Below are 20,821 nucleotides of genomic sequence, written 5' to 3' on the forward strand. Positions count from 1 at the left end.
CCCTGTGCGTGCTCCCTGTGCGTGCTCCCTGTGCGTGCTCCCTGTGCGTGCTCCCTGTGCGTGCTCCCTGTGCGTGCTCCCTGTGCGTGCGCCCTGTGCGTGCTCCCTGTGCGTGCGCCCTGTGCGTGCGCCCTGTGCGTGCGCCCTGTGCGTGCGCCCTGTGCGTGCGCCCTGTGCGTGCGCCCTGTGCGTGCGCCCTGTGCGTGCGCCCTGTGAGCGCCCTGTGATCAGTCACTGAGACTCAGATGATCACCCATCCGAGTAAGGGGCCGGTCCCGGCCTCTTACCATGTGATCAGCTGTCAGCCAATGACATCTGATCACATGATCAAAACAAAAGCTCGGTGATGGACTTTTTTTTTTTTTTTTTTTTTTTCTTCTTCTCCTCACGCTGACAGTGGAGGAGAAAAAAAGGTGATACCCGGCTCATCTGCAAGGGACATCGGTCCTGAAGAGGCAATTATGCCTCATTGGTGCTGCCCACCAGTGCCCATCACTGCCACCCATCGGTGCCCATCAATGAAGTTGAAAAATTACCGGTTTTAAAAAAAATTTTACTTATTTTTTTTGTAAAAAAAAAAAGAAAAAAACACGCAGAGGTGATCAAATACCACCAAAAGAGCTCTATTTGTGGGAAAAAAATTATAAAAATGTCATTTGGGTACAGTGTTGTATGACCACGCAATTGTCATTCAAAGGGCATCAGCACCGAAAGCTGAAAATTGGTCCGGATAGGAGGGGGGTTTAAGTGCCCAGTAAGCAAGTGGTTAAACCCATTGCTTTAACCAAGCCAGTTCCCCTGCTGTCTTTGTCTCTAGAAATCCAGAAAATGAACAATCATTACTAGAACCAATATGATTCCACAACTTGTCATTTATTTCCTAGACTAAACTGAAGTAATTGTTTAAATGGTTTGTGACACAGCATAAGTGTTGTGCCCAGTGACGAAATGCACGTTCCTCAAACCATAAAGTCATTTTATTGAAGAGCTGGTCGCTGAAAATTTTTTGGTTTTAACCTACCCTCAATGATTCTAGTAAGCTGGGGACCTACAATGTTTGGGCTTGAGGGTTCAAGCGACACTAAGTCTTATTTTAATTTTTTAAATATTTATCTTGTTTAATTTTTTGTTTATTTGAAAATAACAAACGTTATCTAATTGCCTGCTCTGTGCTGTGATTTTTGCACAGATCAGCCTGGATCCTCCTCTTCTCGGTTTCCTCGTGGGAGCTCCTGGCCCCTCCCTCAGATTCACGTCCTGTCAGGGGGAAGGAGACCGAATGGTTTTTCCAGTACAGAGGAACGCTGATCGGTCTCCTCCCCTTGAGTGTTGTTCCCCCCCCTTCAGTTAGAATCGCTCCCTAGGTAACACATTTAACCCCTTGATTGCTCCCTAGTGTTAACCCATTCCCTGACAGTGACATTTAAACAGTAATTCATGCATTTTTATAGCACTGATCGCTGTATAAACGTGAATGATCCCAAAATAGTATTAAGTGTCCTATGTGTCCGCCGCAATGTCGGTCACAGATCACCATTACTAGTAAAAAATGCCATAAATCTATCCCCTATTTTGTAGACATAACTTTTGTGCAAACCAATCAATATTCGCTTATTGCTTTCTAGTAAAAAAATTGTAGAATACATATCGGCCTAAACTGAAGGAATTTATTTTTATTTTTTTCTTCAAACTTGTCACTCTTCTGTTAGCGCAAGAAATAAAAATCTCGGAGGTGATCGAATATCACCAAAAGAACGCTGTAATTGTGGGGAAAAAAAATATTTCATTTGGATACAGTGATGTATGACTAGAGGTCGACCGATATGGGTTTTTCTCTGGCCGATGCCAATATTTAGAAATCATGGCGGCCGATATATGATGCAGATTTTTTTGGGCCCGATATGTTAGGCCGTTTTTTTTTATTTTTTCCTTTTATCCCCCTTCATCTCATAAAGGCACTTTTGGGCTAAAAATAGCGCCTGTAAAGTGCCTGCGACATGGCTCCCCTGCAGTCTGTGTGAAAAACAGAGTGCTTTTACACGGAGGCGATGCGCTGGCAGGATGTTAAAAAAATAAAATAAAAAATCCTGCAAGCAGCATGTTTGGAGGGATGTATACCGCTCCTTCACCACTCCTACCCATTGATATGAGTGGGAACCACTGCCGAAGCGCATGCAATGCGATTTGGCAGCGGTGCTTCACGGGCGCATTTAACCTCTTCCTCGGCTAGTTGGGTTATATGTGCCCCACTAGCAGCCGACTAGCACCGCTAAAATGATAAAGCGCCCCTAAAACTAGCAGCGTTTTACCATCAACGCCTGCCAGCTCCAGTGATGCAGAACATTTTCTTACATTTAAACAAAAAAAAAACTCCAATCAGTTTACTTGTATGTATGATTTAGATAAAAAAAACAAAAAACTATACATTAAATAAAAACAGGTAGTCAAAACTTTTGGACGAAAAAAAAATAGGCTAACTTTACTGTTGGTTTTTTTTTTTTTATCATTAGTGTATTTTTTTCCCAAAAAAATTGCATTTGAAAGACCGCTGCGCAAATGCCGTGTGACATAAAATATTGCAACAACCGCTATTTTATTCCCTAGGATCTCTGCGAAATAAATGAATATATATATATATATATATATATATATATATATATATATATATATATATATATATATATATAATTTATTTATTTTTGGGGGGTCTAAGTGATTTCCTGGCAGAAAATACAGGATTTTTACTTGTAAGCAACAAGTGTCAGAAAAGATTGTCTTTAAATGGTTAAACTGAGAACTCTACACACATGAGTTCATTCATTCAAGTGTAAACATTGTATCTTTTTGCTCTTTTCTTGGCAGACTGCCCAGAGAGGAGACAAGTCCGTTCTATTACAGAAGTCATTTGCAAGTCGCGCTGTAGTTCTAAATCGGCCTTTTTATCTGTACAATTGGCCGATGTGATTAATTAAAAAAAACAGCAAATGCCGGCCGATCGATCGACCTCTATGTATGGCTGCATAACTGTCATTCAAAGTGCGGCAGTGCTGAAAACAAACAATTGGCCTGGGCAGGAAGGGGGTGAAAATGCCCTGTATTGAAGTGGTTAAAGCATTTGTTAAAAATAAATCCTTTGTTTTAACCACTTAAGGACCGGAAGAATTTGCCCCCTTAATGACCAGGCCATTTTTTTGATACGGCACTGCATCACTTTAACTGACAATTGCACAGTTGTGTGCTGTGCCCAAACACAATTTCTCCCCCCCCATCACAAATAGAGCTTTCTTTTGGTGGTATTTGATCACCTCTGCGTTTTATTTTTTGCACTGTAAACAAAGTGTGGCAATTTTGAAGAAAAAAACATTTTTCTCTGTAATTCACCGACCGACACAGCTCCTCTCTGTAACTAAATGGGTTGTATAGCCTGCCATTAGGAAAAACTAGGCAAAATTGTTACACAATACACAGAACTTTAATCCTGCCCCGGCGGGGGGCCAGGCCCCGTGATATCAACCCTTCCCACTGCTCCTAGCGGCTTCAATTTTTATTTTGCCTAGGAAGGAGAATGACCTAAGAAACCCTGAGGCCTCTTGGTCCATATTTTTGCTGCAGGTTTGCTGCTTTTTGCACAAGATCGAAGATCACAGGATCTTTCATCAACTGCCGGCTGGGTGACAGGCTGGTTAATGATATCCTTGTAGTCTTCCCCAGTCCGGCCATCGAGCGCGAGCAGGCCGCAGCTAATGCTCAGCAGGCCACGACATGCCTCAGCTCCAGAGGTGGTCGGTGAGCTTTAATGCTCCGGGGTATACATATGACTGGGCTACTGATGTCTGGATCACAGTATACCGAGGCCAACAACCACCCTGTAACTGCGCAGGAGTGGGTCTGTGATGGAATGTCTCAGCTCTTCAGGACTGGTAAGTATGGCTCTCCCTGCTTCGGTGGTGTGAGCAGCTGGGCATTCTCTGGGGGGTAGATTCAGGGGCCACCTCATCTTCTCTCCCAAGTCCCTACCACCACTCCTTCCCCTCTCTGAGGGGGGTGGCTGCGGGCGGTGTGTGTGGGTCGCTGTTTCTCACCTGTGGGGGTCTGTGCGGCTGGCGTTGGTCCTGGTCCAGGTCTGGGGGTCCCAAAACATGTTTATGGAGGCTGTTGGCAGGCAGCACATTTTTATTTTTTGCTATGGTGCCGTTCTGGCGGCCATCTTGGCTTTGGGAAAGCTATAAATTCCCCTGGTGAGCTTCAGCAGCCATTTTCTTTAGGATTCCTATTGATTACATTAGCGGGCACTTTCTTAAAGCCTGAACGTTTTTTTTCACCGCTGGCCTCTTGTGGCAGCATTACATGTGCTTTCTCTTTCTGCTTCCTGTATCCACTGTGTGTGTGCAGGACGCTGGATGGCTCTTTGTTGAACGCTGAAGCTGCTCTGCAGATTGTTGTACCGCTGGTAGGAGCTTCTGCTGCTAACTGGGAACCTCCTAGGGACTACAGGCACTGCTGTGGCTATCACAGAATGCCCCAGGGTGGTTAGTCTAGTGCTAAGTAACCCCCCCCACGCGGCCGCAGCAGGAGGATGGGACCTTCACTGCCCTAAGTCCCCTTGCAGGTGGCAGACGGGCTAGGGTCAGCATGGCTTCAGAAACTAGTTTTTCTTCCCCCGAAATCCAGGCTATAGCAACCAGGTCACCTGCAGTTAGCGCGGTGTGCATGGACACCCTGGCGGCGGTCCTTGACTCCTATGTTGCTAAGATAGAGGCGGCACATGGCAGGAAAGGTGCATGTAAGAGGCCCCTGCCCCCCCCCCCCGTCCTCTGGGGAGAGCTCGGCTGGAGACCCCTGCTCTGACCTATTAGACGTGGCTGACCAGGACCGTTCAGACAGTGAGGATGATTCCCCATCCCGGGCGCGACAAGTCACTTGTTGGCTCACTTATCACAGCTGTGCGTGATACCCTGAAGATTCAGGAGCCAGCAGATTCCTCTGCTGATGTACCGATCCCTTTTGGTTCCCGCAATCCAGCACATTCACCTAAGGTGGTCCCGTATTTGACTTATTTCGACAAATTCATCTACAGGGAATGGGGTCACCCGCAATGGACCTTTGGCGGTGCGTTACCCCTTTGAGGAAAGCCTTCTCAAAAAGTGGTGGACCCCTAGTATCTAGGTTAAATAAAGTAACCACTATCCCAGTTGAGGGGACTCCTGCATTCAAGGATCCCACGGACAGGAAGGCCGAAGCAGTGGCTCGTTCCTTGTTTACGGTTGTGGGGTCAGCCGTGCGACCTGTACTGGCATCCGCACTGGTGTCGCAGACACTGAGTGGGCAAAACTTTTGCACCGCGAATTGGGAGAGCAGTCTGCATGGAACTAGCAGACCAACTAGTGCATGGCCTTAAGTATGTTTGTAACGTGGCCCTGGATACTCTCCCTCTGCTATCAAGGGCCTCAGTTTCAGCCGTGGTGCTGAAATGCTGGTCTGCTGACCAGGCATCCAAGAAAGCCCTGACGGATCTTCCCTTCCTTGGCAAAAGGCTCTTTGGAACATCGTTGGATGACATTATTAAAAATGCCACGGGTGGTAAGAGTACACTACTCTCACAGGCCAGGAAGGCCAAGGAGCCACGCCGCAGGCAAGGGCCTTACTTTTCCGCTCACTAGGGGCTTTTTCGTCCGCCCGGTGCTTCGGGAAAACGACCCCAGCCTGAGCGGACGCCCGCAGATAGTCAAAAGCGTCCCTGGAACCGCAAGCCTAACAAGCCTGCGAACAAAAGGGCTACCGCATGAAGGTTTGCCCCCACCCATGTCTCGGGAGGGGGGTAGTCTTCGGGAGTTTGCAGCCCGTTGGACCTCCCGGTTATCAGACCAATGGGTCGGCGATCTGATTTCCACAGGTTACAAAAAAGTTTCTCTCTTTGCCGCCAAACAGATTCTTTCCTTCCAGCATACCCGTGTCCCCGGTTCGCTGGGAGGCCCTGTTAGGGGTGGTGAGGGACTTGCTGAATCAGGGGGTAATTGTACCGGTTCCGGAATTGAACGCTTCCAGGGGTTCTACTCAAAGCTGTTTGTGGTTTCCAAGAAGAAAGAGGTACGTCCAATATTGGACCAAAAGCCTTAAATCACTTTGTAAAAGTGCAGAGGTTCAGAATGGAATCAGTTCGCTCAGTAGTCGCTGCACTCCATCAAGGGGACTTCCTGGTGTCCTTGGACATTTAGGAGGCCTACCTGCACATACCCATATGCCTTCGACATCAAAAGTTTCTGCGTTTGACAGTCAGGGAAGCCCACTACCAGTTTGTGGCTCTTCCTTTTGGCCTGGCATCAGCCCCCCGACTCTTTACCAAAGTACTGCCTCCAGTGTTGGCGTTGTTGAGACAATGCGGGATCGCAATCGTGGGTTACCTAGACAATCTCCTCCTGAGAGCTTCTTCCATCTCAGAATGAGAGGAGGATGTGGCGATCACCTTGCATTCCCTGCAACCATTTGGGTGGCTGTTGAGCCTAAAGAAGCCAGTGGTGGTACCAGCATCTGGAGTACCTGGGGTTACTATTGGACTCCAGGGAAGCGAGGGTTTTTCTCCCCTCAGACAAATTGCTGACTCTCAGATCTGCGGTCAAACTACTGATGAACTGCAAGTGGTCATCACTCTGCTTTTGCATGTGGGTGCTGGGGCTCATGGTAGCCTCCTCCGAGGCAGTACCTTATGCCCAGTTCCACACCAGAGTCCTGCAGAAGGAGATCTTGACAAAATGGGACAAATCTCCGTTGTCCCTGGATCGGCAGATCCAGGTGAGCCAGCCAGTCAGGGACTCCCTGATCTGGTGGTTGAGGTCCCCGGTGATTCAGTCCGGAAAATCGTTCCTTCCTCTGAAATGGACGGTGGTCACTACGGACGCCAGTCTGTCGGGCTGGGGTGGAGTGATTGGGGATTCAGTCGGCTCAGGGCCTCTGGTCAACGGAAGAATCCACGTTGCCGTCTGCTCAAATTGAGAGCGATCAGGCTGTGCCTCCACACGTGGTCGACGTGTCTTCAAGGACGTCCGACCAGGATACAGTCAGACAATTCCACGGCTATGGCGTACATAAATCACCAAGGGGGAACAAGAAGCTCAGCCGCTGCTCGGAAGGTCGCTCACATACTTTGGGCAGAGCGACACGTTCCGGCCCTGTCGGCCATTTACATCCCGGGGGTGGAAAATTGGCAGGCGGACTGAGTCGACAGATGCTGGACCCAGGAGAATGGGCATTGCATTCTGGAGATATTCGGGCTGCTGTGCCTGAAATGGGGCACACCAGATGTAGATCTATCGGCCTCCCGGCTCAATCAGAACGTGCCGAGATTCGTGTCCAGGACACAGAGGGCACAAATCTTCTTCCAGGAAGATATACCATCGTACTTGGAAGGCCTACATCTCCATGTGTGAGGAGAGAGGGTGGCATCCGCGTTCCTTCTCTATATCCAGCATCCTGGTGTTTCTTCAGAAAGGTGTAGACCAGAGGTTGGCATTGAGCACCATCGGGCAGATTTCAGCTCTGGCTGTTTTTTTTTTTTTTTTTTTTTTTTCTTCTTCAAAGACCCCTGGCGTCTCATTCATTAGTGAGTACCTTTGTGCCGGGGGTGCGACATGTAGTCCCTCCGGTGCGTCCTCCGCTATCTCTGTGTGATTTGAATCTGGTGTTGGCGCTTCAGAAGCCGCCATTTGAGAATATCGGAGATTCCTCTGCTGACCCTTTCACAGAAGGTGGTCTTTCTAGTGGCCATCACATTGGCCAGGAGGGTTTTGGAACTGGCGGCCTTGTCCTGCAAGTCGCCTTATCTGGTCATCCACAGGGATAAGGTTGTGTTGCGTCCGCAACCGTCCTTTCTACCGAAGGTGGTTTTGGCCTTTCGTATCAATGAGGACATTGTATTGCCATCATTGTGTCCTAAGCCGAAGCCCCCCAAGGAGGTGGCCCTTCACGCTCTAGATGTGGTTAGGGCTCTGAAGGGGTACTTGTCTGCCACAGCCTCCTTTTGGAAATCGGACTCAATGTTTCGGTGGCTGGTCCTAAGAAGGGCATGGCGGTCTCGTCGGCCACCATTTCCAGGTGGGTCAGACAGAATGTAGTCCAAGTCTACGCCTTGAAGGGGCAGGTGCCTCCCTTTCCAGTCACGGCCCACTCTACAAGAGCAATCGGAACATCTTGGGCCTTCAGACACCAAGCGTCTGACGCTCAGGTGTGTAAGGCGGCGACCTGGTCGTCCATATGTTTACCAAGTTCTACAAGGTAGACGTCAGTGCATCGGCGGCTGCCTGTTTTGGCCGCAAAGTTTTGCAGGCAGCCGTGTTGTTGCAATTTAATTTTTTTCCTGGTTTTTCGATAAAAACGCAGTACTGTTTTGGTTAATGCACTGTTGCATTCCGCAATGTTGCGGTCTTGGGGATCACTCCTGTTGAGGATACCGGGGTATATAGTGGTGTTTTTTTTTGTGGGTTTAGTTTCAATAGTTCCCACTTGCCATGGTGGATGAAGTTTTTTTTATGCTGTTTTTCCCACCCCTCATTTGGCACTGCTTAGGGATGTCCCATTTAGTTAGTGAGGAGCTGTGTCGGTCGGTGAATATAAGAGAAAATAGGATATTTTGTATTCACTGTAAAATCCTTTTCTCTGTAATTCACCGACCGACACAGCACCCACCCCTCCTTTTTTCTATGTTGTACTGCTTGTTGACGTCCTGAAGCTGCTAGGAGTAGTGGGAAGGGTTGATAGCATGGAGCCCGCCCCCCCCTGGGGTGGGATTAAAGTTCTGTGTATTGTGTAACAATTTTGCCTAGTTTCTCCTAATGGCAGGCTATACAACCCATTTAGTTAGAGAGGAGCTGTGTCGGTCAGTAAATTACAGAGAAAAGGATTTTACGGTGAGTACAAAACCTTTTTTTTTTTTTCTATAATATCCAGCAAAAAATGTAAACTAATTTCTACCTCCATTTAGGCCAATATGTATTCTGCTACATATTTTTGGTAAAAAAATAAAAATAAATCACGATTGCCGTATATTATTTGGTTTGCGCTAAAATTGTTACATCTACAAAATAGGGGATAGATTTATGGGTGTGTTTTTTTTTTTTTTTTTTTTTTTTTTTTTTGCTTGCATTTATTTGTGAGCCCTATTCAATTGAATAATGCAAAGCAGTTAATGTAACCTTTTTTTTTAATTGCTAATCCTCCTCCTTCCCTGTAGGAAAAAAATGAAAAAGGCTTGGGAACGGGCTGTTGAATTCCTGGCTTCAAATGAGTCTCGCATACGTACTGAAACACAGAAAATAGCAGGAACAGATTTCCTTGTATGGAAATGGATTCAGCCTTCTTCATGTGACAAAATTTCAACCATGCCTTCTAAAGTATGGCAAGGACAAGGTAATGCCTCCAACTTTCCATTTGCTTATTCACATGTCAAGCATGCCTCCTGTTAGGGAAGTTGTGCTAATATTTGTAAATTTGTGTTTTTTTTTTTTTTTGGTCTTAACAAGTGGGGCATGACTGAAGGCACACAGGAGTATGATTAAGTCCCCTTTAGGTGATTCTGTAGCCACTATGATAGACTAATTTTGGCATCCTTTTCATGATCCATCAAGAGATAATCGGGTGGCGTATGTATAGCATTTTATTGGGAAACCTTCATTTGAAGGAAATGAGTTGAGAGAAGTTAAAAGGCTGCATTACTGACAACCTTAAAATACTAGTTGCTTGGTTGGATCAGGAATGTCAGCCAAAGCGCCTAATCTGCATATGTTACAAGTCACAGGCATTGAATCCATTGGGCCAAACTTATATTGGAAAAATAATTTTTGGATTTTAAAATTTGGAGGGGAAGAAATGGGAATGTATCTAATGGGCTCAAACGGCAATTACTGAGGTGCAGAGGGAAACAGGTGCCAATTGGAGTCACAGGAGAGAACGGATGGTGGGGGACTACCTGGAAGACCACATAGGCGACCCCCACTGGCCACTCACTCTAAGACCATATGGACAATGAGCTCTGAAACAAAATAGGGCAGAAACCTGGCTAGTGATGGTGCTGATAGCTAAATGCTGGTCTAGACCCAGAGCAGTAAGGAAAATATCTGTTTCATTGTGAACCTGCTGGGATAGAAGTCCCTGAGTCTCCCACAATGAAGTATGCCTTCCATGTCTGATGACCTTACAGGAAGTAGACATCTAGCTTTTAGTACCATGGGAATCAGACTGAGATTTCCCATCCCTTTTTAGAGCCTTGACTTCAACACCAATGCTGTTTGCAAACCAGCAACCATGAATCGGGATGTAAGTGCCCATGGATCTGCCTAGAATTTTACCAGGTTTATGTGCCACATCTTCCCTGGGTCAGTCCAGAGCAGTGAGGATCACTGGAATAGTTTCAGGGTAAGAATGGCATAGCTTGGGGCATGGTGATCACACAGCAACCAGAGAACCCCCTGTACCTGTAGACAAACCCTTTCATGTTTGAACCTGGTGGCCCACATTAGGCATCCTCCCAGCTGCAACAATCATGGAACACCTTTGGGTGAAGGGACCACTCTACTGGACCCAGATGTCACCAGCTTAGGACATCTGTCTGGCAGTTATCAATGCCTGGAATGCTCATGGCTGTGAAGTTCTGCGTAGGACAGGATCCTGCCACCTTCTCTTGATGCAGGGAGTTCACTGAGCAATGCCACTGCTGTTGTGGCATCTGATTGAATCTGGTTTGGGTGGCCCTTTGTCAGGATAGTGCTGTGCTGCAAAGACAAATCACCAGAAATGCAAGGATGATCGGAGATGACTTTTCTGACAAAGTCCCCTGCACTGTCAGGATGCCCAGGACTTCTCTCATCCCAGCAGGCTGGCATCCAACATGAGAATCCTCCAAAAGATGCAGGACCACCTTTCTGGTTCCTGAGCTACCAAGCCAGGGACAGAGGCCAGACTGACTTTCCTCCAACAATGGACTGTTGCGTTGCAGAGCTCGGGATTAAAAATTGGGCAAATTGAGCTGCCCTTGAAGGAGGTAACCAACAGGCCTAGGTCTCTCTTGCAAAAGCGGAGTCAAGCTGCGCACCTGGAGAATTTAGATTTGAGACCCGAGAGTTTCAAGTTCTTCTCCTATGGAAGGAAGACTCTAACCTGAGCTATTTCCAGGACTAGATCTAGATATTCCAATTAATCTGTTCTGCTGACTGATTTCTGAAGGTTCAGGGTCTGCCCAAATCTAACATCTAGACAGTCACAAGTCCCACAGCTGGCACCAACACTTCCTGAACAGGAGGTTGTCTAATGATGCCATAAGTTGGCATCCGGGCTAGAACTAAGAATGAATGCACCTTGGTGAATACCCAAGGTGCAGATGAGAGCCTGAATGGCCAATTTCCATGAACTTGTAGGGCAGTTTTCCGATGGCAAATTTTGAAGAAATTGTAATGCACTGGAAAGATAGGAACATGAAGGTAAACATTATCAATGTCCACAGAAGCCTGAAAGTCTCCATGGTGAAGAGGTGATGAGATTAGGTGGATTTTCTGTGAAATTTGTGGACATAATGAAGACTTTGAGATCCAAGATTGGGTGGCTGCCCCCTTCTGGGTTTGGGGATAAGGTTGGAGTTAAAACGCCTTAATACTATCTGCCACAGGAACTGGGGTAATGACAATTTGATCCAGAAAACCAGAGTGGTCAATGGAGATTTGCTAACCTGTACTGTGGCTCAGAATGGTTGGAAGTGAGACACTGAGGAGGAAAACAGGGAACAAAGCCTAAATCGATCGTAGGAAAAGATCAAAAATGTGTTGCCCTTGAAAGCAGGCGCAGCAGAGGGGACGTATGGCAGAAAGGTGAACGTGCCACTCCACATGGCAGATGACACCAGCGCTATCGTAGTGGCTTCCAATGAAAAAACAGGAATTTTCGTTTCAGTGACCTATGCAAAGGAAGGAACTGTGGGTGGTCATGAATTTAATGGATCACATAGTGAACCATTGAGTAATTATAATCTGCATAAAGTAAGAAAGTATTCAGGCATTCACATGTGAGATTGGCTGCTTTTAGCTGTTGTAAATATGCTTGCTTAAAATATTTGAATACACATACCCTGGCAGAATTTGAGCAAACTTTTCTTTCACTCATGGTTAGTGTTTGGCTGAAGCCATTTATTATGAACGGTGTTTACTCTTTTTAAATCGTGACAACAGAAACTACCCAAATGACACTGATCAAAAGTTTACATACCCCGGTGATTTTGGCCTGGTAACATGCACACAAGTTGATACAAAGGGGTTTGAATGGCTATTAAAGGTATCCATCCTCAACTGTGATCTGTTTGCGTGTAATTGGTGTGTGTATAAAAGGTCAATGAGTTTCTGGACTCCTGACATACCCTTGCATTTTTCATCCAGTGCTGCACTGACGTTTCTGGATTGAGTCATGGGAAAAGCAAAATAATTGTCAAAGGATCTGTGGGAAAAGGTAGTTGAACTGTATAAAACAGGAAAGCAATATAAAACGATATTTAAGGAATTGAGAATGCCATACAGCAGTGTTCAAACTGTAATCAAGAAGTAAAAATTAAGGGGTTCTGTTGAAACCAAACCACTGTCAGGTAGACCAGCTAAAATTTCAGCCTTAACTGCCAGGAAAATTGTTCAGGATGTAAAGAAAAACCCACAAATAACTTCAGGTGAAATACAAAACTCCCTGAAAACGTGGTGTGGCTGTTTCAAGAGGCACAATAAGGAGGCACTTGAAGAAAGATGGGCTGCATGGTCGAGTTGCCAGAAGAAAGCCATTACTATGCAAATGACACAAAGTATCCCGCCTACAATACGCCAAACAGACGAGCCTCGAACCTTCTGGCACAAAGTAATTTGGAGTGACGAGACCAAAATTTAGCTTTTTGGCCACAACCATAAACGCTACATGTGGAGAGTCAATAAGGCCTATGGTGAAAGGTTCACCATTCCTATTGTGAAACATGGAGGTGGATCGCTGATGTTTTGGGAATGTGTGAGCCACAAAGGCACAGGAAATTTGGCAAAAATTTATGGCAGGATGAATGCAGTACGTTATCAAATACTGGAGGAACATTTGCATTCATCAGCCAGGAAGCTGCGCATGGGAGGTACTTGGACATTCCAACATGACCATGATCCGAAACACAAGGCCAAGTTGACCTGTGTTGGCTACAGCAGAATAAAGTGAAGGTTCTGGAGTGGCTATCTGTCTCCTGACCTCAATATTGAGCCACTCTGAGGAGATCTCAAGCGTGCAGTTCATGCAAGACAGCCCAAGATTTTACAGGAGCTGTATCATTTTTGCCAAGAGAAATGGGCAGCTTTGCCATCTGGGAAGATAAATGGCCTTATCCACAAATGTCACAAAAGACTTCAAGCTGTCATTTATGTTAAAAGGGGCAATACACAGTATTAAGAATTGGGGTATGTAAACGTTTGATCAGGGTCATTTTGGGGAGTTGTGATTTATAGGATTCAAAAAAAAACGGTTGATTAAGAAATGGCTTCAGCCAAACACTAACCATGAGTGAGTTTTTGTCTTTTATCCTACTCTGAAAAATGGCCAAGAAATCATAAATTCTGTCAGGGTATGTAAACTTATAAGCACAACTGTATTTCCTCACTTCCTGTTTGAATATGGGACACAGATGGCAATAAATTGATGTTAAGGAAGCATTATAACTCCTTTCTCCTCCTGGTGCTTTGAATTATGTGGTGCTCTGTGCTCTTTATATTCTGACTAAAGCCCCATGCACACTATCAGATTTTCTGCTGATTTTTGTCTTCAGATTTACCAAAACCATGTAGTGCAAGGGCCTGCCTGAATGCATACAAATTGAAACTCCTAAGGTTTTACCTCATATAGTTTTGGTAAATCTGAAGGTAAAAATTGGCAGAAAATCTGATGTGTATGGGGCTTTAACCACGATACCCCAACTAGAAAGTCCAAATATAAGCGTATGTTGCTTCTTTTACAATAGCAGTTTATTAATCTGGCGTAATAATACACAAGTCTCTTATCAGAATAAACGTATTAGTAGAAATGTGAACAATCCATAGGGAAAACCGCTCTCATGATTGGCTGGCAAACATTCAAGGGTATACCCTTTTATTGCAAGGATAGAGAGGGTAAAAAAGGGGGAGGGGTATGCCTATATATCAAGAATAATGTACAAGCGAATGTGAGAAACGACATCCCTAAGGGAGCTAGGGAGGAGGTGGAATCCTTATGGGTAGTGCTCCAAAGGGATAAAGCTAAGGGGAAAATAATACTGGCTGTGTGCTATAAGACCCCCTAACCTGAGTCAGGAAGGGGAGAAATCTCCTTTCACAATTTGGATTAGCTGCAAAGATCATGGGAGATTTTAATTATCCAGACGTTGACTGGTCGGAGGGAACCGCACATTCTTCTAAAGCCTCATACACACTGTCGGACTTTGTACAAACTTTTCCGTGGACTTTTGTACAAAGGGCGTGGTCCACAAGTTTGTATTGCATACACACGGTCGGACTTTTTGACAACAAACACGAACGTAATGACGTCACAACGTACTGACGCCGCTTCAAAAGAGGACGTTCAATGACTCCAGCGCCACCTTTGGTGAACTTCTGTATTGTAGTCTGATCTTTTGCATTGGTTCTGAGCATGCGTGTTTGTACCTTGTACAAAAGTCCGATGCTTTTGCGTACACACCGTCGGACTTTGCTCCATCGGACTTTTGTTGCCAGAAAGTTTGTCCGTTCGCACAGCCAACAAAAGTCAGAAGAAAACAGAAAGTTTGTCCGATGGAGCGTACACACAGTCGGATGTTGCTCCAAAACAGCTAATTTGCATGTTTGTTGTCAAAGTCCGACCGTGTGTATGGGCCTTAAGGCTTGCCAGTTCCTAAATGTCTTGCAGGACAATTTTATGGGTCAGATAAAAATAAAGCGTTACTGGATCTGCTGATTACTAACACAAACCTGATCACGGATGTGGAAATATGGGGTAATTTAGGGAACAGTGATCACAGGTCAATTGGATTCTGTATAAATCACAGAAATGGGAAACTTAAGGTGAATACAAAGACACTGAATTTCAAAAGAGCCAACTTCCCTAAACTATGAACCTTACTAGAAGGCATAAATTGGGATAAAATCTTAGGAACAAAGAATGCAGAGGAGAGATGGGTTTTCTTTAAGAGCATATTAAATAAGGGCATTAGCCAATGCATCCCATTGGGTAATACATTTAAAAGAGGGAACAAAAGTCCTGGATGGCTTAACGCCAAAGGAGATAAAACTTTATAAAGAATGCAACAAGAAATGTAAGGGTGCAATAAGGATGGCTAAGATAGAACATGAAAGGCACATAGCGGAGGAAAGCAAAAAAAAAAATCCCAAGAAATTCTTTAAGTATATAAACGGTAAAAAAAGGACAGGCCATATTGGCACCATAAAGAATGAGGATGGACCTCTGGTTACAAAGGATAGGGAGATGGTGAAGGTATTGAATTCTCCTCAGTCTTCACGAGGGAATTGTGGGGGGGGGGGGCTTCAGTAACCAAAACTGCATTGTTTTATCCTCATGACTCATCACAGGAAGCACCTCCTTAGTTAACAGAACACCGAATTAAAATTCGACTTTGCAAACTTGACATTAATAAATCACCTGGACCAGATGGCTTGCATCAGAGGGTACTTGGGGAACTTGGTCAAGTAATTGCCAGACCATTGTCCCTAATTTTTACTGACCGTCTACTGACTGGAATGGTGCCAGCTGATTGGAGAAAAGCCAATGTAGCACCAATATTTAAAAAGGGCCCAAAATACATCCCTGGGAATTGGACCAATTAGCCTAACATCAATAGTATGTAAACTCTTGGACGGGATAATAAGGGACTATATACAAGATTTTAGTAAGGATAATGGTTTGGCAAGAACAATTCTTCATGAATCCATGCTGATTACGGCTGATGCCAATCTACTAACCTTCTATGAGGAGGTGAGTTGCCAGCTAGATAAAGGAAGGCCCGTAGTTGTGGTGTATCTGGAGTTTGCAAAAGCATTTGACACAGTTCCCCATAAGAGTTTACTGTACAAAATAAGGTCCTTTGGCATGGACCATAGGGAGAGTACATGGATTGAAAACTGGCTACAAGGGAGCGTTCAGAGTGTGATGATAAATGGGGAGTACTCTGAATGGTCAGGGGTGGGTAGTGGGGTCCTCCAGGGTTCTGTGCTGGGACCAATCCTATTTAATTTGTTCATAAATGATCTGGAGGATGGGGTAAACGGTTCAATCTCTGTATTTGCGGACGATACTAAACTAAGCAGGGCAATATCTTCTCTGCATGATGTGGAAACCTTGCAAAAAGATCTGAACAAATTAATGGGGTGGGCAACTACATAGCAAATGAGGTTCAATGTAGAAAAATGTAAAATAATGCATTTGGGTGGCAAAAATATGAATGCAATCTATACACTGGGGGGAGAACCTCTAGGGGAATCTAGGATGGAAAAGCACCTGGGGGTCCTAGTAGATAATGGGCACAGTAATGGCATGCAATGTCAAGCTGCTGCTAACAAAGCCAACAGAATATTGGCATGCATTAAAAAGGGGATCAACTCCAGAGATAAAACGATAATTCTCCCGCTCTACAAGACTCTGGTCGAACCTGAAGTATGCTGTCCAGTTCTGGGCACCAGTCCTCAGGAAGGATGTACTGGAAATGGAGCGAGTATAAAGAAGGGCAACAAAGCTAATAAAGGGTCTGGAGGATATTATGAGGAAAGGTTGAGAGCACTGAACTTATTCTCTCTGGAGAAGAGACACTTGAGAGGATATGATTTTCAATATACAAATACCATACTGGTGACCCCACAATGGGGATAAAACTTTTTCGCAAAAGGAGTTTAACAAGACTTTGCTGGCCAGTGACCAGACCACTTTTTGAGATTTTGCACTGTCACTTTAACTGACAATTGCACGGTCGTGTGACGTGGCTCCCAAACAAAACTTTCATTTCTTTTTTTTACTAGTAAAAACTAGTGCGACGTTTCAGCGTGTTTTTTTTTTTTTTTTTTATTGTGACTACGACATTATGGCAGACACATCTGACATTCTTGGGACCAGTGGTATTTATACAGCAATCGGTGCTATACAAATGCACTGATTCCTGTGTAAATTACACTGGCAGTGAAGGGGTTAACCACTAGGTGGGGTTAAGTGTGTCCTAGGGGCATGTTGCTAACTGGGGTGCGTGGCTGTTTTACACATCACTGATCTCTGCACCAATCACAGGGAGCAGAGATGCGTGACACTGTTGCTAGGCAGAACGGGGAGATGCTTGTTTACTTTAGCATCTCCCCGTTCTTCCTCTCCATGAGACAATCGCAGGCATGCCTGCAGTGAGTGTGTCCACGGGACCCGCGATCTGACTCGCGGAGGTCCCTACCAGCGCGCCTATGGCGCCCACACGATGGCACGCCCGCAAATTTAAAGGGACGTACCTGTACGCCCATTTGCCTTTCCGTGTCATTCTGCCAACGTACATCGGCATACGCCGGTTGGGAGTGGTTAAAATTAGAAGAGGTTTAACCTTAAACTACGTAGAGGGTTCTTTACTGTAAGAACGGCAAGGATGTGGAATTCCCTTCTACAGGCGGTGGTCTCAGCGGGGGCCATTGATGGTTTCAAGAAACTATTAGATAAGCACCTGAACGACCACAACATACAGGGATATACAATGTAATACTGACATATAATCACACACATAGGTTGGACTTGTCTTTTTCAGCTTCACCTACTATGTAACTATTGCTTGCTATAGGCATCCTTTTGTTCAAGTTAAAGGCACCTAAATTTTCAAGCAGGCATCTTGCAAACAGGCATCTATAAATATACTACTATATAAGAATGCATGTGGATTGTTTTTGGCTTCCACAAGATGAGCTCTATTTGTCTTCCCTGAGCTAGGGTGAGCCAAAGAGTGGTGTGGAGAGGTCCCAACAGGAAAGCCACGTATGCCTGCTGAAATCCTTGATTTGTTTCAGTCAAAACTAATCGAAAGTAAGGCTCAGTGTGATGTCAACATCAGAGCAGTCCTTTGTTTAAAGTGGGGTGCCCTCTGAAAAAAAAGAAAAAAAAAAAAAACTTTAAAAGTCAGCAGCTACAAATACTGCAGCTGCTGACTTTTAATAATTGGACACTTACCTGTCCCCGGGTCCAGCAATGCAGGGGAGCGAAGCCCCCCCTTGTTCTCGTCTCGCAGCATCGGCATTCTTACTGTGGGCACCCGGCTGTTGCTTCACAGCCGGGGCACCCACTGCGCATGCGCGAACTACGCAGGGCGCTATGATACGCCACAGTCATCTGGGACTTGTGACAGGTCCCAGGTGACTGTGCGGTGCGAGGGGAAGTGATGTCACCAGCCCGGGCATTGAAGAAGGGAGACTACGAGGGACCACCTAGCAACAGGCATTTAGAGGTGAGTAAATGTTGTTTTTTTATTTATTCCCCCCCCCCCCCCTTTTTTTTTTTTCTTTTTTATAGTTTTATGCTAGAAAATTACTCGGAACCCCCAAACATGAGTTTTTGTGTTAGCATAGACCCTGGGGAATAAAATGGTGGTCATTGCAACTTGTGTTGCACGGTATTTGCGTAGGCATTTTTCAAACTCATGCTTTTGTTTTTTTTCAAAACTAAAAACATTGAATTTAAGCAAAGCTAGCCCATGTGTGGGTTTTCTTTTAAGTACTTAGATTTTAAGAAATCTCTATAGGCGATGCTTTAAAAATAGAGGAGGTCTTGGGATAGAATTATTGCTGTCACTCTAAGGTTCCCGGCAATAGCTCAAGTGTGGTTTGAACGCCGTTTACATATGCGGGTGTGACATATGAATGTGTTCGCTTCTGCATGCATGGACTGGATCGCTTTTTTATTTTATCGCTTTTATTCCTATTGCAAGGAATGTTAACATCCCTTGTCATAGGAATAGGGCATGACAAGTCCTCTAACTACAGAAAAAAACGAAATATAAAAATATATAAGCTGCGCTAAATATCAAACATCAAAATGTGTATAAATGAATAAAGTGACAATGAATTATGGGCTGTTACTCAGCCTCTGAACATAAATTAATGTAAAATCAAACCATGAGTGATAAATGCACATAAATATTGAACTCAGACCATGCGAACCGCCTATTCTTTGCAGTATAGGACCAAGCCACATGCCCCTATATATAATACAAGCTCTAGATACACCCAGTGTATGGATCAACAAGTCTATATGTATAAATCTAAAAAGCTCTTTGTGTAATAGAGAATGTGAATAAAGTCCTCCACAGATAAACCGTATGCGATTAAGTAGTGCTTGATATGCCACCAAATAATAAAATTTGCCGCTTACCAGAAAATCATGACCCCCCCCCCCCCTACAGAGGGTCACAAAAGGCATATGAATATATAATCATCTCCAATCCAGAGGGGTCCTCGATACTCTCCTTGCGCCACCACTCCAATACAAGGATTGTAGAAAACTCTCCCAAAAAATCTTTCTCATGAATTCAGAGGGACTCGGGATAGGTATACCAAAACCATGGAAGAAAAATAGAACTCCAAATAGTGTAAAACCTTTTTATTACTAAAAACCAAAAAATAAAATTGCACTTACAGTGTATCTAGAAATCATCAGCCTTAAGTCCATTGCGCTGGCCGGACGCATACGGACAGACCCGTTCTCCTGGAGCTGTGACAAACACGAGGTGACGTTAGCGTATCGCTCAGCCCTACGCATTTCGCAACAAAATTGCGTCATCCGGGGGCACAAGCGGCACGCTGCGTCACCTCCATTTATACTGTCACTACCCCTCCAAGCCTCACTCTGGGCACCTCATTAGTGAGATCTTGCTGGAAAAGCCTCATAAAAAGAAAAAAACATTTCTGCTTTCCAGCTGAAGAAATGCCCGTGTTTATATCTGCAGAGGTCAGACGTGACATCATAATGTCACGCCGGACCTCAGAAGGTCATAGAGATAACTAGGGACCATCTTTACAGTGCAGGAAATCGCTCGCAGAAAGATATCTGGCTGCAGCTGCAGGCATCATTCAGATATGCCCATTCAAAGTCCATGTCATATATGACGTTGTACTGGCGGAAAGTGGTAAACTTTTTGCATCCCCCTCTCTCCCAACGTCGCACCCCTGTCAGACTACTGGATGGGTCCCAGACCAGTATTTAAGAGCATCCTGCACTCCAAAGAAAGCACCTTCAACATTTTGAGGTCAGATTACAAGATCCACTAAACATTCCTCTATCTGTGGCTGGGGAACTAAGGATCTGTTATCCAGAGCCTGCTTACTGTGTACACACTCCAACCTGGCAATGTATGCAAGTAGATACCAGGTTGCTAATGTGTTAACATCTATTCATCCATGCTGGCAACATTACACATGATGCATTATAGTAAAGTATCTACTACAGATTGCTGCTTGCAATAAATAGGTGGTTTTAGCTAGATTTGAAGGAAGGATGCCTGTAGAAAGCATTTTTTTTTTTTCTACACCATTTTTTACTTCTCTATAGTAAGGTGTGTTTTTTTTTTTTTTTTTTTTTTTGCGCTGGCGTAATAAACTACAAGTGTAAGTAGTGGTAAAGGAGTGACGTGATGTCTGCAACAGCAATCTGACAAAACGATCTGGGCTTTATTTTTTACTCGGATTAGTGGGGGATTGATGTGTTTCAGTGTGGCTGCTGCATTATTTTGGCCCTCTTATCCCTTGACCGTGCACTGCAGGATATAGAAAACAATTTT

General features: G+C 44.9%; 1 protein-coding gene across 1 annotated transcript in view; it reads left to right on the top strand.

Annotated features, from left to right (window-relative positions):
* LEMD3 (LEM domain containing 3) overlaps positions 1-20,821 on the top strand; it is an 89,027-nt gene that overhangs the window by 59,797 nt on the left and 8,409 nt on the right. Inside the window, exon 9 of the mRNA XM_077469890.1 lies at positions 9,224-9,399. Within this exon, the coding sequence (XP_077326016.1) occupies positions 9,224-9,399 (176 nt within the window). The remainder of the gene's footprint in view (positions 1-9,223; positions 9,400-20,821) is intronic.

This window comes from Lithobates pipiens, unplaced genomic scaffold, assembly GCF_037356315.1.
Source record: "Lithobates pipiens isolate NorthernLeopardFrog02 unplaced genomic scaffold, aLitPip1_a1.2 Scaffold_8, whole genome shotgun sequence".
NCBI classification, from domain to species: Eukaryota; Metazoa; Chordata; class Amphibia; order Anura; family Ranidae; genus Lithobates; species Lithobates pipiens.